The sequence below is a fragment of the Cucurbita maxima genome, unplaced genomic scaffold (genome assembly GCF_002738345.1).
Source record: "Cucurbita maxima cultivar Rimu unplaced genomic scaffold, Cmax_1.0 Cma_Scf00007, whole genome shotgun sequence".
Taxonomy (NCBI): Eukaryota; Viridiplantae; Streptophyta; class Magnoliopsida; order Cucurbitales; family Cucurbitaceae; genus Cucurbita; species Cucurbita maxima.
In genome coordinates, this window is record NW_019272023.1 from 5,683,075 (window position 1) to 5,697,762 (window position 14,688).

The 14,688-nt window shown below is 44.6% G+C and overlaps 1 protein-coding gene and 1 long non-coding RNA gene across 2 annotated transcripts; both read left to right on the forward strand.

The window, feature by feature from the left end:
- The first annotated feature begins 7,110 nt into the window (after window positions 1-7,110).
- Window positions 7,111-7,515, forward strand: LOC111482020. The gene has a single exon (XM_023127642.1). The coding sequence runs from the start codon at window positions 7,111-7,113 to the stop codon at window positions 7,513-7,515; it is 405 nt and encodes a 134-aa protein (XP_022983410.1).
- A 5,523-nt stretch (window positions 7,516-13,038) lies between these two features.
- Window positions 13,039-14,665, forward strand: LOC111481546. Its single transcript, XR_002718070.1, has 3 exons — window positions 13,039-13,311; window positions 13,426-13,503; window positions 14,577-14,665. It is a non-coding gene; the product is annotated as an uncharacterized LOC111481546 (long non-coding RNA).
- The last annotated feature ends 23 nt before the right edge of the window (window positions 14,666-14,688 follow it).

Below are 14,688 nucleotides of genomic sequence, written 5' to 3' on the forward strand. Positions count from 1 at the left end.
AAAAAAAAAAAAAAAAAAAAAAAAAACGGTCCTAAGTCAGAGGGGCAAAAGGGGCATTTTGCTCCTCAGCCCATTATAGGGGTCTTGAGGATTCTTCACAGAGTACCTACAAAAGAGAAAAGTGTGAGAAAGAAAGTTGAAGAAAACTTGAGAGCGAAAAGTAAATCGTCGGAGAATCACCAACGAAATCCATCCTCTACCGAGACTTACACTATGGAGCTTCTTCTTGGAGAGAAGAAAGACTCGTGTTGTTGAGGTTCCATCTTCCGTCAAGATCCGAGAGAAATCCGCAAGGTAAGATCTCGAACGTTACTCTCTAGATCTAAGATCTTCGTTTGGGAATAAAGTGTTAAAGTTTACTATCTTCATCTAAGGAAGATCCGTCACTGATTTTGTGTAGAAATCGGACGAAACGTTGAGATCTGAGAATCTTTCCAAGAACAATAAGGATGTTATCGGACCTCTTTCTGACGCTCATAACTCGTTGTATGATTAAGTAAAAATCAAGAAAAAATATTGACACGTAGGTTGTAGTATGATCTAAAACTTTGTTGAAGAAGTCATTACGGTTTGGATTAAGAATCGAGAGATAGAAAAATGAGAAGAACGTCGAAAAACTGATCAGAAACCTTATTTTTCTGCTAGGAGGAGAGAGAAGGCGACTACACGCCACGTGTCAACCGACAAGAGGTCCGTGTGCGCCAATAACCACCGGACACACGTTGAACGCCGCCTAGGGAGACGCGACTCCAGCCTTCCAACGACATGCGTCCGCAACCACGCAACCTAACCCGTGGCTGTCCTGGTACTTGTGCGATGAAATGAATCGCAGTGACCCGCAGTCCACCCGAACCACTGCACCTAAACCGAACCAACGACCCGCAGCTATAGAAAAACGTGTGCGCATGACACTCGCGCGTGGAACCTGCGAGTAAGTTTGTCCCAGCGTGTGGCTGGCGCGTGTAAGCCCGTTTTTGTCCCGTTCAAATCCTGGTTTCCCTATTTTCCTCCACGAATCCAATCCTAACTCTATTTTATATGAAATAGGATCCTATTGAGGAAAAATCAGTACCTTTTGATACGCTAATTGTGTGAAAACGCTACATAAGGGCACGAATCGTCCAAGTAAGTCACCACATGGATCTTTAGGAAGAAATACTTGTAGGAGTCGCTTGGATAAGCATGTATGTAAGTTTAATTACCTTATGTAGTAGTTTTCCATGTTTGATTGTAGGTAATTTGTTTGTTAAGATTATGGATGTTTTATGAGAATCGTCTTAGTGTTGCAATTATGTTTTAACTTCCATTTTATATGCATATGTTTATTTCATGCTGAAAGGAGGATAGGAACTTGTGAACTCTACGCTTCGGGAGTTGATGGATGTAATCGCCCCGTTGACCATGTATGTTTACTTTGCATGAAATATGTATGATGATGTTGGATGATAATTGTGTGCACACCCAATTATTTTTCATGACCCACATTTATGATTAAGTCTAGGATTTGTGGTTAAAGTAACAAGACACTAAGTATAGACCTAACCTTTCCCCTAGGAGCATAAGAAACTACCACAGTAAATGAACTACCTCTAGAGTACCCTTAGGTTAACTATGTGCGATTGGTATTAATGCTTCGTGGGAGACCAGGGGTTCCTGATTAGGACTCGTCTGCTCTAAAGTCGTTTTAGCATGGGAAACGGGAGACCCACGTTGAAGCGAACCATTTAGCTAGATGGGAATGGGGGAGGTAGCCCTCCCAGAACAATGGGGGATTATCATGGGACTAGGGGGTTGCAGCTCACTTCTTAGATATGATACTAGGTAGTCTCATAACCATGCCGAGGTAGCTACTCGTAGAGTACCAATCAAACACAGGTTGGCGTAAGGGAACTCTTAAGGTATAAATGAAAAGACAAAGTCCCAAAGAAGCCCCAAGGAGCTAAGACCTGAAGTAGATGTTCTAGAGTAAAAAAAAAAAAGACCGTGGAAGTTTGTCAAAATTAGGATGCGATAAGAGCCTACAAGTAGGTGGCTTACTGAGTATAATTTTATACTCATTCTTGCTATATCTTTCTTTTTCAGGTACGTGAGGCGTTGGGTCAAGAGGGCACGTTGAAAGATGTGGAATGTCACAGAGGAAGCATGTCCTAGGGCGTCAGTCTGATTTTACCGATTAGTACACTTTTGTCCTTCATATTCTCTCTTTGTCTAAAACTAGTCATCCGTTCTCTTTGTATTGAAATACTATTTTTACAAAATAAATGATTGATTTTTGAAATGATGTTTTCCTTTGAATTTCTTACATACACACTACACGTCATGGTCTTAATGAGTCACGACTTGAGGTATAATTTTTGGGTCGTGACAAATTTGGTATCAGAGCACCAGGACATAGGTCCGGTAGACACTTAGGTTAGAGAGTCGTATCCTCTGTGACACGCCCATCAATCACGTGCCACTCACGACCAGACAGTCTCACGAATTTGAATTGCGAAATCAAGAGCTAAGTTGTTAAGTAGAGAATTTATCATGACTGTTTCTTGTGTTATAATTGTACATTTTCTAGAGGTTGAGCTATGAATGAATTGTAACCGCAATTTTTCTATTGTGGTAGCTAAATGGCACCAAAGAGATGTGGACCCTATCTATGGCCTCGACCTAGAAGGGGAAGAAGAAGAGTTGTTCAGAACACTGATGTCCCGTCACCTGAGGCGGAACAACCTATACCTGAACCTCAAGAGGAGGTTGATGAAATGCCCCAATAGTTCGAGAGTCCTATACCACGGGCACCAAGATCAGGAATGAGTCAAAAGACAGCAATGACTCAAGACTTACCTAACGTAGACTCTACTTCTCCTTCTCCTGAGGCGGTCCCACTGGTGCCCACCAATAATGTAGAGGTTCCACCTAGCCAACCAACAACTGTCCGCTGGAATATCAGGTTCATTGCAGAACTTATATGTTGAAGGGAGAGGCTCAGTTCTGGTGGAAGGGTGCTCAAAAAAATTATTGCACCGCTTGGAGAGTCTATTTCTTGGTGTCAGTTCAAAGAGGCCTACCTCCGCAAATACTATCCAGTCTCTGCCAGAATGAAGTTGCAGGCAGCGTTCCATGAACTCAAGCAGGGTGACCAATCTGTGGAGGATTATGATTTGAATTTAATAGATTGGCAAGATTCTCTCCTATATATGTCAGCACTGAGCAGCTTAAGGCTGAACGTTTTATCGCAGGTCTAAGGGAGAACATTAGAGGTTATGTGGCATCTGAAGCATCCACAAATTATACAGCAGCCCTCAAAAAGGCGACCCTCATTGATGCGCCTCGTATTGACAAATTACAGTCAAGGTCAGCCCAAAAATCCCACATAGCAGTTCAGGAGAAAAAGATAGACCAGAACTAGCACAAGACTGGCAGACCACCTTGTGGTGGCACTGCTAATTGCGAAAGAGCCTTAGCACAAAACAAGGATCCATGTCCTAAGTGTCAGTGCCCTCACCTAAGGGAATGTCGACAAGGAACTGATGTATTAGAACATAATATTGTCCTCATAAGAGAGAACATAATACTAACCGACCTGCAATAAAGAATCAAAGGGGTCGGGGTGCCCAATAGCAGCAAAGGCGAGCTGTAGTGTTGAATTAAAAGCTCACTCTAATATTAATTTGTTGAAATTAAAATACCTCTGATACCAACTTGTAGAAAATAGATGCTCGCTCTGAAACCAACTCGTTTAGATAACTCTCACGAGGCTGTGGAAGAGGTGTCGAGAGGAGAGAGACAAAGAGACAGAGAATTCTCAAAAGTCTTTTTCTATTACACTGTAAACTCTGGCTCTTTTTGCTTTTTTTTTTCCTCCTTTTTTCTCTACTATTACCATGAGAAGTAAAGTCTATTTATAAGTTTTGGTAAGGCTAAAATTGGCGACAACTATCACGCGTTTTCCATAAACCACTGCTCTACTAAAATGCATATTGGCTTTTGACTAAATTTTAAAAGACCAAAAATTAATAACTACTTCTTTCTTTTTTTTTCTCTCTCTCTCATTTAAGTTTATTTCTAACATGTAGCACATGCAACCATAGGCAGGCAAGCCGACGAGCCTGACGCAGTCGTTACAGGTACACTACCCGTCTTTGGTCATTTGGATTTTGTATTATTTGATTCAGGTTCTACACACTCATTTGTGTGTGAGGAATTCGTTGACTTAGCGCACCTGGAAAAAGAACCCTTAGAGACCATTCTATCAGTGTCTACCCTGCTCACGAACTATTAATGGCTACTCATAGAGTTAAGAGAGGTAGTGTGACAGTGTCGAGACGTGTCATAGAAGCTGCTTTAATAGTATTAAGTATGCAAGACTTTGATGTCATTTTGGGTATGGATTGGCTAGGCGAGAATCGCGCTTTAATATATTGTGAAACTCGAACAGTTACTCTCAGACTCCCATCAGGGGATAGTTTTACATATAAGGGAGCCACTTCCAAAAGAACTCCAAGCGTCTTAACTTCACTAAAGGCTAGAAAGATAATTTGCAGTGGCGCAAGCACATTTTTAGCCAGTGTGACCCTAAACAGCAGAAATGAACAAACAATCTAGTCAGTACACATTGTCAGGGAAATTGTTGATGTTTTCCCTGAGGATTTGCCAAGTTTGCCCCCAATTAAGGAAGTTGACTTCGGGATCGAACTAGAACTAGGAACTGCGCCGATCTCCAAGGCACCCTACAGAATGGCACCTGCAGAACTCAGGGAATTGAAGGAACAGATACAGGAGCTATTGGATAAGGATTTCATACGACCCAATGTACTGCCCTAGGGAGTCCCTATTCTGTTTGTCAAGAAGAAAGATGGATCCCTGCGTCTGTATATAGACTATAGAGAACTAAACAAGGTCACCATAAAGAATAAGTACCCCCTCCCGAGAATCGATGACTTGTTTGATCAATTACAGGGAGCAACGGTATTCTCCAAAATTGACTTGAGATCAGGGTATCATCAATTGAGAATAAGAGAAGAAGATATACCCAAAACAGCCTTCAGAAGTTGCTATGGACATTATGAGTTTCTCATCATGTCCTTTGGTCTTACCAATGCATCAGCCGTCTTTATAGAACTAATGAACAAGGTCTTTAAGGAATTCTTAGACACTTTTGTTATAGTGTTTATTGATGACATTGTGGTGTACTCTAAGTCAAAGGTAGAGCACAAAGAGCAATTGAGGAAAGTTCTGACCGTACTGAGAACGCAGCGACTGTACGCTAAGTTTTCCAAGTGTGAGTTTTGGCTATTTGAGGTAGCGTTTTTGGGTCATTTGGTGTCAAGCAGAGGAATCATAGTGAACCCAGCTAAGATAGAGACAGTGATGAAGTGGCCAAGGCCGACCACAGTCACTAAAGTACGGAGTTTTCTGGACTAATTGGATATTACAGAAGGTTTGTCTCGGATTTCTCCAAAATATGTTCTGCGCTAACTCAGTTAACCAAGAAGGGCAAGCTCTTTGTGTGGATATCAGCATGCGAACAGAGCTTCCAACAACTCAAGGAGAGGTTGGTGACAGCACCAGTCTTCACAATTCTAGATGGATCTGGGAATTTAGTGGTGTACAGCGATGCATCAGGAAATGGTCTAGGGTGCGTGCTTATGCAGAAGTGTAAGGTGATATCTTACGCTTCTAGACAACTGAAGGAATATGAACGAAATTATCCCACTCATGACATCGAGTTAGCAGCAGTGGTGTTTGCACCGAAACATGGCGACATTATCTGTATGGAGAGAAAATCTAAGTATTCACTGATCACAAGAGTCTCAAGTACCTATTTACACAGAAGAAGCTTAATATGAGACAGAGGAGATGGTTGGAACTAGTAAAGAATTATGACATCGAGATCTTGTACCATTCAGGCAAGGCCAATGTTGTGGCGAACGCATTGAGCAGAAAGGTTATTCATACTTCTGCGATGATCACCAAGCAGGAAAGAATATAGGATGAGATGAAGAGTGCTAGAATCAATGTTGTAATTAGAGGTGGAACTACTCAAATATCACAAATTACCATGCAACCCACCTTGCGAAAACGAATTATTGACGCTCAGAAGTTTGATGAACACCTTGGGAAAGTGTGGAATTATACAAAGACAAAAAGACCAATATGATACTCTATCTCTTCAGACGGGGGCTTGTTGTGGAAAAATCGCTTGCGAGTTCCCCGTGACGAGGAAATCCTGAAGGATATTACGACGGAAGCCCATGATACTTCTTACACGTTCCACCTTGGAAGTACAAATATGTATCAGGACCTTAAGAGATGTTATTGGTGGCCAGGGATGAAGAAGGACAGAGTAGATTTCATAAGTCGATGCTCAACCTGTCAACAAGTGAAGGCCCCGAGACAGTGCCTAGTAGGACTGCTACAACCCTTAAAGGTCCCTCAATGGAAATGGGAAGCATTTTGAATGGATTTTATTTCGGGTTTGCCCAAGACCAAGCAGAGCTTCAACGTAATCTGGGTAGTTGTTGACAGACTTACCAAAATGGCTCATTTCATCCCAGGAAAATCCACTTCTCGCGTGGATCGGTGGGCTCAACTGTATATCAGAGAGATAGTACACCTGCATGAGGTACCAGTGTCCATAGTATCTGATCGGGACACTAGATTCACTTCTCAGCTTTGGAAAAGCCTCCAAAAAGCACTGGGGACTCGGCTAAGGTTTAGTACAACATTTCATCCTCACACGAACGGACGGACCGAAAGACTGAACTAAATCTTAGAAGATATGTTGCGAGCATGTGTCATAGATTTTGCTGAGTGTTGAGACGAACATCTACCTCTGATAAAATTTGCTTACAATAACATTTATCAAGCGATCATCCAGATGGCCCCTTTTGAGGCATGCATGTATGGGCGTAGGGATGTCGAAAATCGATATTTTTGGAAGAAGTAGGCACGCAGCAACTATTGGGACCTGAGTTGGTTCAGGTCATCAATGCAGCGGTACAGAAAATTAAGTAAAGAATTCTCACCGTACAAAGTCGACAGAAGAGCTATGCAGATTTGTAAAGAAGAGACCTCGAGTTCGAGGTGGGTGACCATGTGTTCCTGAAGGTAGCCACTATGAGGGGGGTGATGAGGTTTGGAAAGAAGGGAAAGTTAAGTCCAAGGTTTATAGGCACTTTTGATATTTTAGAGAGAGTTGGGGTCGTGGCTTATAGAATTGCTCTACCACCAAACCTTGTCGCCGTTCACAACGTGCTCCACGTGTCTATGCTGCAAAAGTATACCCCAGACCCTACTCATGTGATTGAACATGAAACCCTTCCTTTTCGGGAAGATCTATCCTACGAGGAAAGACTTAGCAGAATTTTGGCTCAAGACACTAGGCGACTGCGGAATAAAGTTATTCCTTTGGTGAAGGTCACTTGGGGTAACCATCGAGATGGGGAGGCAACCTGGGAACAGGAAGATGATGTTAGGAGAGCCTATCCCAAACTCAAAGAGATGCCAACTTTCTGGGAATAAAGTTTCTAAATAGGGGAGAGTTTGTAACGCTAAAAAAACGGTCAAAATTAGAGGGGCAAAAGGGGCATTTTGTTCCTCAACCCATTATAGTGGTCTTGAGGATTTTACGAGTGCCTACAACTACAAAAGAGAAAAGTGTGAGAAAGAAAGTTGACAGAAAACTTGAGAGGGAAAAGTAAATTGTCGGAGTCCTCATCAGAGAAGCACCAACGAAAGTCATCCTCTACCAAGACTTACACTCTAAACCTTCTTCTTGGAGAGAAGAAAGACTCGTGTTGTTGAGGTTCCATCTTTCGTCTGTTGTTTTTCACAGAATTTCGGTGAGAGAAAATTGGTTGTTGGAAGAAAATGCGTAACAAAAAGGAGAGAGAAAATTAACTGAATTCTGACTGCGTTCAGATTGTTTTTATTTTATGAACAAATCTCCTATTTAAAGTAAAAATCATTCTAAAAATGGTTGGAGAGTGGCCAACTAAATCTATGCCACTCCCTACAAAATTTCAGTCTAAAATTCTGGTGATCCATTCGACGTGTTTTGTCAAATGGTCAAACTGACGATTTTCTGAAATCGTGTGAATAAGAAAAAACGGTAAAACTCAGGTTTTATCTAACAATCTCCTCCTAAAACCTGTAGTATATCTACCTTACTATTTGAACTCCGATCTTTGAGCGTAGTTCTTCAAATTTCACCCGCGCCAGGGACTTGGTGAAGATGTCTCCAAGTTGTTCCTCTGTTCGGATGTAATCAATTTTGATGAGCCCTCGATCTGCACATTCTCTAATGTAGTGGAATCTGATTTCTATGTGCTTGCTTTGTTCATGCAAAACTGGATTTTTGATCAGGGAGATCGTAGCTTTGTTGTCTACGTATAGCATTGGTGGATCACTTTCTCTCCCGATGAGTTCTTCCATTAGTCGCGCAAGCCAGATCCCTTGTGTTGCTGCCATCGAAGCGGCGATGTATTCTGCTTCACAGGAAGACAAAGCAACTACCTTCTGTTTTATTGATTGCCAGCAGATTGCGCCGCCTGAGAGAAAGTAGATCATTCCGCTAGTGCTCTTACGATCATCAACGTCACCGGCCATGTCACTATCACTGTAGCCAACTAGCTTGAGTTTCTCCTTTCCGCTCCCTGCGCAGTATCTTACACCCCAGCCTCTGGTTCCGGCTACATAGCGCAGGATGCGCTTGACAGCCACTAAATGCTCCTCCCTAGGTGCTTCCATAAACCGGCTCACATATCCAACAGAATAAGCAAGATCAGGACGAGAGTTTACCAGATAGCGCAGACTCCCGACAATGCTGCGGTAATTGGTGGAGTCGACTATCGTCGTAGTGTCAGCCTTCCTTAGTTGGAGTCGGGCCTCCATAGGCGTCCTTGTAGGATTAGTCGCTTCTTGTCATGGTCGTGCGTGTACATGCCATGCTCAGAGGCGCAACGTTTGAATTTCAGTGACAGTAAGGTACTGTCGAGCTTCGCGTTCCAGGCTCGTGGAGCTTGTCGAAGCCCGTAGAGTGCCTTGTGCAGGCGCAATACTTTATTGGGGTTGTTGTTATCAAGGAAGCCAGGTGGTTGTCGGACATAAACAGTCTTCTTCAGCTCTCCGTTAAGGAAAGCAGACTTTACGTCCATATGGTGAACCTCCCAAGAGTAATGTGCTGCAATTGCAAGTAAGAAACGAACGGATTCTAACCTTGCCACTGGCGCAAATACCTCTTCGAAGTCCACTCCTTGCTTCTGGACGTAGCCCTTCGCCACCAGACGGGCCTTGTGCTTCACAACTTCTCCTTTTTCGTTGCGCTTCAATTTGAAGACCCATTTGAGCCCTATGGCTTGGTGTCCCGACGGCATATCCTCCAGACTCCACGTCTGATTTTTGGTGATGGATGTCATCTCCTCCTGCATTGCCTTCAGCCAGCACGGGTTCTTTTCTGCTTCGGCGAAGGTGTTCGGTTCATCTGCACTGATGGCATGTAGTTCGTCCACTTCTTCGAGCTCGCGCACTGCTAGTCCAGGTGGTTCACCTCATCCTACTAGGTCGTCCATCCTCCGGTACCTGGCCTCCAGATCAGTATCGTGATCGGCATCCAGCGTCGAATCCGCAATCCGTGGTGTTGCGAATTCCACTGGTTCAGGGGTTGCACCTGCTGGCGGCGGTGACGGCTGCTGATGCTGGGCTCCTCCTTCTTCCGGCTCGGTGACGAGGTACTTCACCGTAAATTGATTTGGATTATGGTCTGCCTCGATCACGTCATTCCACTGCCAGAAGGTGCTTTCGTCGAAGACGACGTCGCGAGACACGTGAGCTCGCCCCCCTACAGGATCATATAGTCTGTACGCCTTGCTCCCGAGTTCATAGCCGATAAAAACGACCTTCAGCCCCCTAGGATCGAGCTTGGCGAGGTGGGGACGTGTTACCTTCATGTATGCGACGCAGCCGAACACGCGAAAATGATGTACCGCTGGTTTTTTGTTGTACCAAGCCTCATATGGTGTCTTCCCGTCAAGGCTTCGGGTTGGTGACCGATTGAGGAGGCAGACGGCCGTCATTACTGCCTCTCCCCAGAATCACCCAGGCATCCCGGCCGTCACCAACAATGACCTTGCTGTCCCGACGATGGTCTCATTCCGGCGCTCCACCACTCCGTTCTGTTGGGGGGAGTAGGGCGCCGTTAGGTGCCGTTGTATGCCGATTTCGTCACAGTACTTACCGAAACTTGTCGAGGTGAATTCTTCGCCTCGGTCTGTGCGCAGCACTCGCATCTTCTTCTCACATTCGGCCTCCGCTCGCACTTTAATGCACTTAACCGCCTCTGCGCCTCACTTTTCGCTTGCAGCAGGGTCAGCCATATGAAGCGGCTTTTGTCATCGACTAACAGGAGGAAGAGACTCTTACCGCCTGGGGTCGCCGGCTTGATGGGCCCGCAGATATCGCCGTGTACAAGCTCCAACGGCTCATCGGCTCGATAGGATGTTCGAGACGGAAAGGGTGTGCGTCTCTGTTTGCCGATGAGGCACCCGTCGCACAGCTTGTTCACGCCTTTGATTGCTGGCAAACCGTGCACTAACTCCTCCTTCTGTAGTTTTTCTAGAGCAGGAAAGTTTAAATGACAGTACCTTGCGTGCCACCTCAGAGATACCTCTTCGGTCTGCCGAGAGACTGACAGGTTGCTCTATCTCTAACTCCAGGATGTAAAGACGGTTTGTCGTGCGCCTTGCCTGTGTGAGCAGCCGTCGTTGATTATCGCAAATTTTGAGTAGTCCGCGCTCGATGGAGATGAAGCAGTCTGTCTCATCGAGTTGACCCAGGCTCACAAGGTTAGCCTTGAGCCTCGGGATGAAGTAGACGTCGGTCAGCTTGCGATGCTCGCCTCCCTTTGCTGGCGAACAGGATGGTGTCGCGTCCTTCGATCTCGACGACGGATCCGTCGCCGAATTTCACCGTCCCGCAGATCCCCGAGTCGAGTTTGGAGAATGCAGATCTAGCCCCAGTCATATGGTTTGTTGCCCCTGTGTCTAGGATCCATCGCTGGTCCTTGTGTTGCTCGTCCCGCTCGCTGATCTGAGCGAACACTCCTCCTCCAGTTGAATTGGCTCCCTAGCTGGTGCCACCTTTGCTACGCCCAGCTGGAGCTCTCCTCCAGTTGAATTGGCTCCCTAGCTGGTGCCACCTTTGCTACGCCCAGCTGGAGCTCTTTCTCGAGTTCAACATCGTTGTTGATTACATCCATTACCATGAAGAGAGCTGGCTCGTCCTCCTCGGATTGAGCCACATGGGCCTTTTCGGCCGTCTCCTTGTTCCTAAGCTTGCTCCAGCAATTCCTGCTTAGGTGTCCTCTCTTCCCACAGTTCGAGCAGATCGGCCTGCCATTGGTCGACTCCTTCTTTTGATTCCAAGCAATTCCTGCTTAGGTGTCCTCTCTTCCCACAGTTCGAGCAGATCGGCTCCTTCTTTTGATTCCCATCTTTCCCGCGCATGCGCCCGTGGGAGATCCATGGCTTCTTACTGTCTTTGCGGCTGGAGGAGGACCCATTGCTCTCGCTGGTGTTGTCACGGAGCTTTAGGCGTGCAAGCCATTCCTCCTCAGTGAGGAGTAGACGACCCCCCTACGCAGTCTTCCGGTCACCTCTTCTACCGTTAGGTCGTTCACGTCAAGCAATGTCTCGATTGAAATCGCAACTTGCTCGAGGTGATCAGGGACAACCTGCAGCATCTTCTTCACGATTTCTGTCTCGCTGATGCTGCCACCGAGTGTGGTGATGTTGTTGGCGAGCCCCCCGTGATCCCGACGGGATTTGATTCCCTCCCAGGTCGATTGCGCGGTGCGCTTGGTGGAGAGAGATGTCAGCATCTATGGGGGCACAAATCGTAATATGGCGGCAAACGCCAACCGATCCTCACGGTACTCAATCGTTTCTCCTTCCTCTGGCTCGACAGCGTGCCATAACCCTTGCGCCTGTAGGTTGGCGCGCATCAACAAGATCCATTCGTTATAATTGGACTTTGTCAATATTGGATACTGAACGATGGCAGTCGTTGTCTCCCTGATCACTCGCTCAACGATAACTTGACGCCCGTCATCACGGCATCGGCGTGGAGGAGTGAGTGAGCCTGCCCGAGATGGGTCCCACGATGTGTGTGTTTTTACACTTCGCATTTTCTTCAAACCTGAGACCTTTGTGATGTTAGGTCAAAGCTCTAACCACTTGAGCTATTCAACTTGTTTGTTGATAGGTTGACTCCTCTGCAATGATATACATCGATCTCAAATGGTCAAACTGGCGATTTTCTGAAATCGTGTGAATAAGAAAAAACGGTAAAACTCATGTTTTATCTAACATCGTCAAGATCCGAGAGAAATCTGCAAGGTAAGATTGCGAATGTTACTCTCCAGATCTGAGATCTTCGTTTGGGAATAGAGTGTTAAAGTTTAAAATCTTCATCTAGGGAAGATCTGCCACTGATTTTGTGAGGAAATCGAACAAAATATTGAGATCTGAGAATCTTTCCAAGAACGGTAAGGATGTTATCGGACCTATTTCTAATGCTCATAATGCGTCGTATGATTAAGTAAAAATCAAGAAAAAATATTGGCACGTAGATTGTGACAGAAACACTCATACAAGAAAGTGATTTTTGCACAATAACGTTATTCTATAAGAGAGACAATACTTAGAAAATAAACAAAACCAACCTACTTATTTTATTCAACTTGTTACACAGGATATATATAGATAGAAAAAAAAAAAAAAAACTAACTTCTTACAACAACCACACATTAATAACTGCTAATAACTTCTCTAGATCTTAACCACAAATACTAAAATTAACATAATTTAAAATACAAACATCAAATACAAATGAATTATGGTTAATACAAGATTAAATAAACTAACAATTGTAGTATGATCTAAAACTTTGTTGAAAAAGTCATTATGGTTTGGATTAAGAATCAAGAGGTAGAAAAATGAGAAGAACGTCGGAAAACTAATCAAAAACCTCGTTTTTCTACTAGGAGGAGAGAGAAGGCGACGGCGTGCCACGTGTCAGCCGGCAAGAGGTCTGCATGTGCCAATAACCACCGGACATGCGTCGAACGCCGCCTGGGGAGACGCAGCTCCAGCCTTCCAGCAACACGCGTCGCAGCCACGCAACCCGATCCGCGTTCCTCAGCTGACCCATTACCCGCATGATGAAACGAACCGCGACGACCCACAGTCCACCCGAACCAAACCGACGACCCACAGCTGCAGAAAAACGTGTGCGCGTGACACTCGCGCGTGGAACCTGCGAGTGAGTTTGTCCCAGCGCGTGGCTGGCATGTATAAGCCCGTTTTCATCCCGTTCGACTCTTGTTTTCCCTATTTTCCTCCTGATTCCAATCTAACTCTATTTTATATGAAATAGGATCCTATTGAGGAAAAATCAGTACCTTTTGATACGCTAATTGTGTGAAAACGCTACATAAGGGCACGCATCATCCAAGTCACCACACGGATCTTTAGGAAAAAATACTTGAGTCACTTGGATAAGCATGCATGCTAGTCTAATTACCTTAGATAGTAGTTTTTCATGTTTGATTGTAGGTAATTTATTTGTTAAGATTATGGATGTTTTATGAGAAGTATTATGAGAATCGTCTGAGTGTTGCAATTATGTTTTAACTTTCGCTTTATATGTATATATTTATTTCATGCTAAAAGAAGGATGGGAACTTGTGAACTTTGCGCTTCGGGAGTTGATGGATGTTATCGACCCATTGAGCATGTATGTTTACTTTGCATGAAATATGTATGATGATGTTGGATGATAATTGTGTGCACACTCAGTTAATTTTTATGGCTCGTGGAGTTGATGGATGTTATCGCCCCGTTGAGAATGTATGTTTACTTTGCATGAAATATGTATGATGATGTTGGATGATAGTTGTGTGCACACTCATTACTTTTCATGACCCACATTTATGATTAAGTCTAGGGATTTATGGTTAGAGTAACAAGACACCAAGTATAGACCTAAACTTTCCCCTAGGAGCATAAGAAACTACCACGGTAAACGAGCTACTTCTAGAGTACTCTTAGGTTAACTGTGTGCGATTGGTGTTAATGCTTCGTGGGAGACCAGGGGGTTCCTGATCAGGACTTGTCTGCTCTAAAGTCGTTTTAGCATGGGAAACGGGAGATCCACGTTGAAACGAACCATTTAGCTAGATGGGAATGGGGGAGGTATCCCTCCCCAAACAATGAGGGACTATCATGGGACTAGGGGGTTGTAGCTCACTTCCTAGATATGACACAAGGTAGTCTCATAGCCATGTCGAGGTAGCTACTCGCAGAGTACCAGTCAAACACAGTTTGGCATAAGGGAACTCTTAAGATATAAATGAAAGGACAAAGTACCAAAGAAGCCCCAAGGAGCTAAGACCTAAACTAGATGTTCTAGAGTCAAAGAAAAAGACCGTGGAAGTTTGTCAAAATTAGGATGCGATAAGAACCTACAAGTAGGTGGCTTATTGAGTATAATTTTATACTCATTCTTGCTATATCTTTCTTTTTCAGGTACGTGAGACGTTGGGTCAAGAGAGGGCACATTGAAAGATGTGGAATGTCACAGAGGAAGCGTGTCCCAAGGCGTCAGTCCAATTTTACCGATTAGTACACTCGTATTGTC

Bases quoted from the DNA above. Each gene is read 5' to 3' on its own strand.
- LOC111482020 (XM_023127642.1), top strand. From the start codon at position 7,111: ATGAGGGGGGTGATGAGGTTTGGAAAGAAGGGAAAGTTAAGTCCAAGG.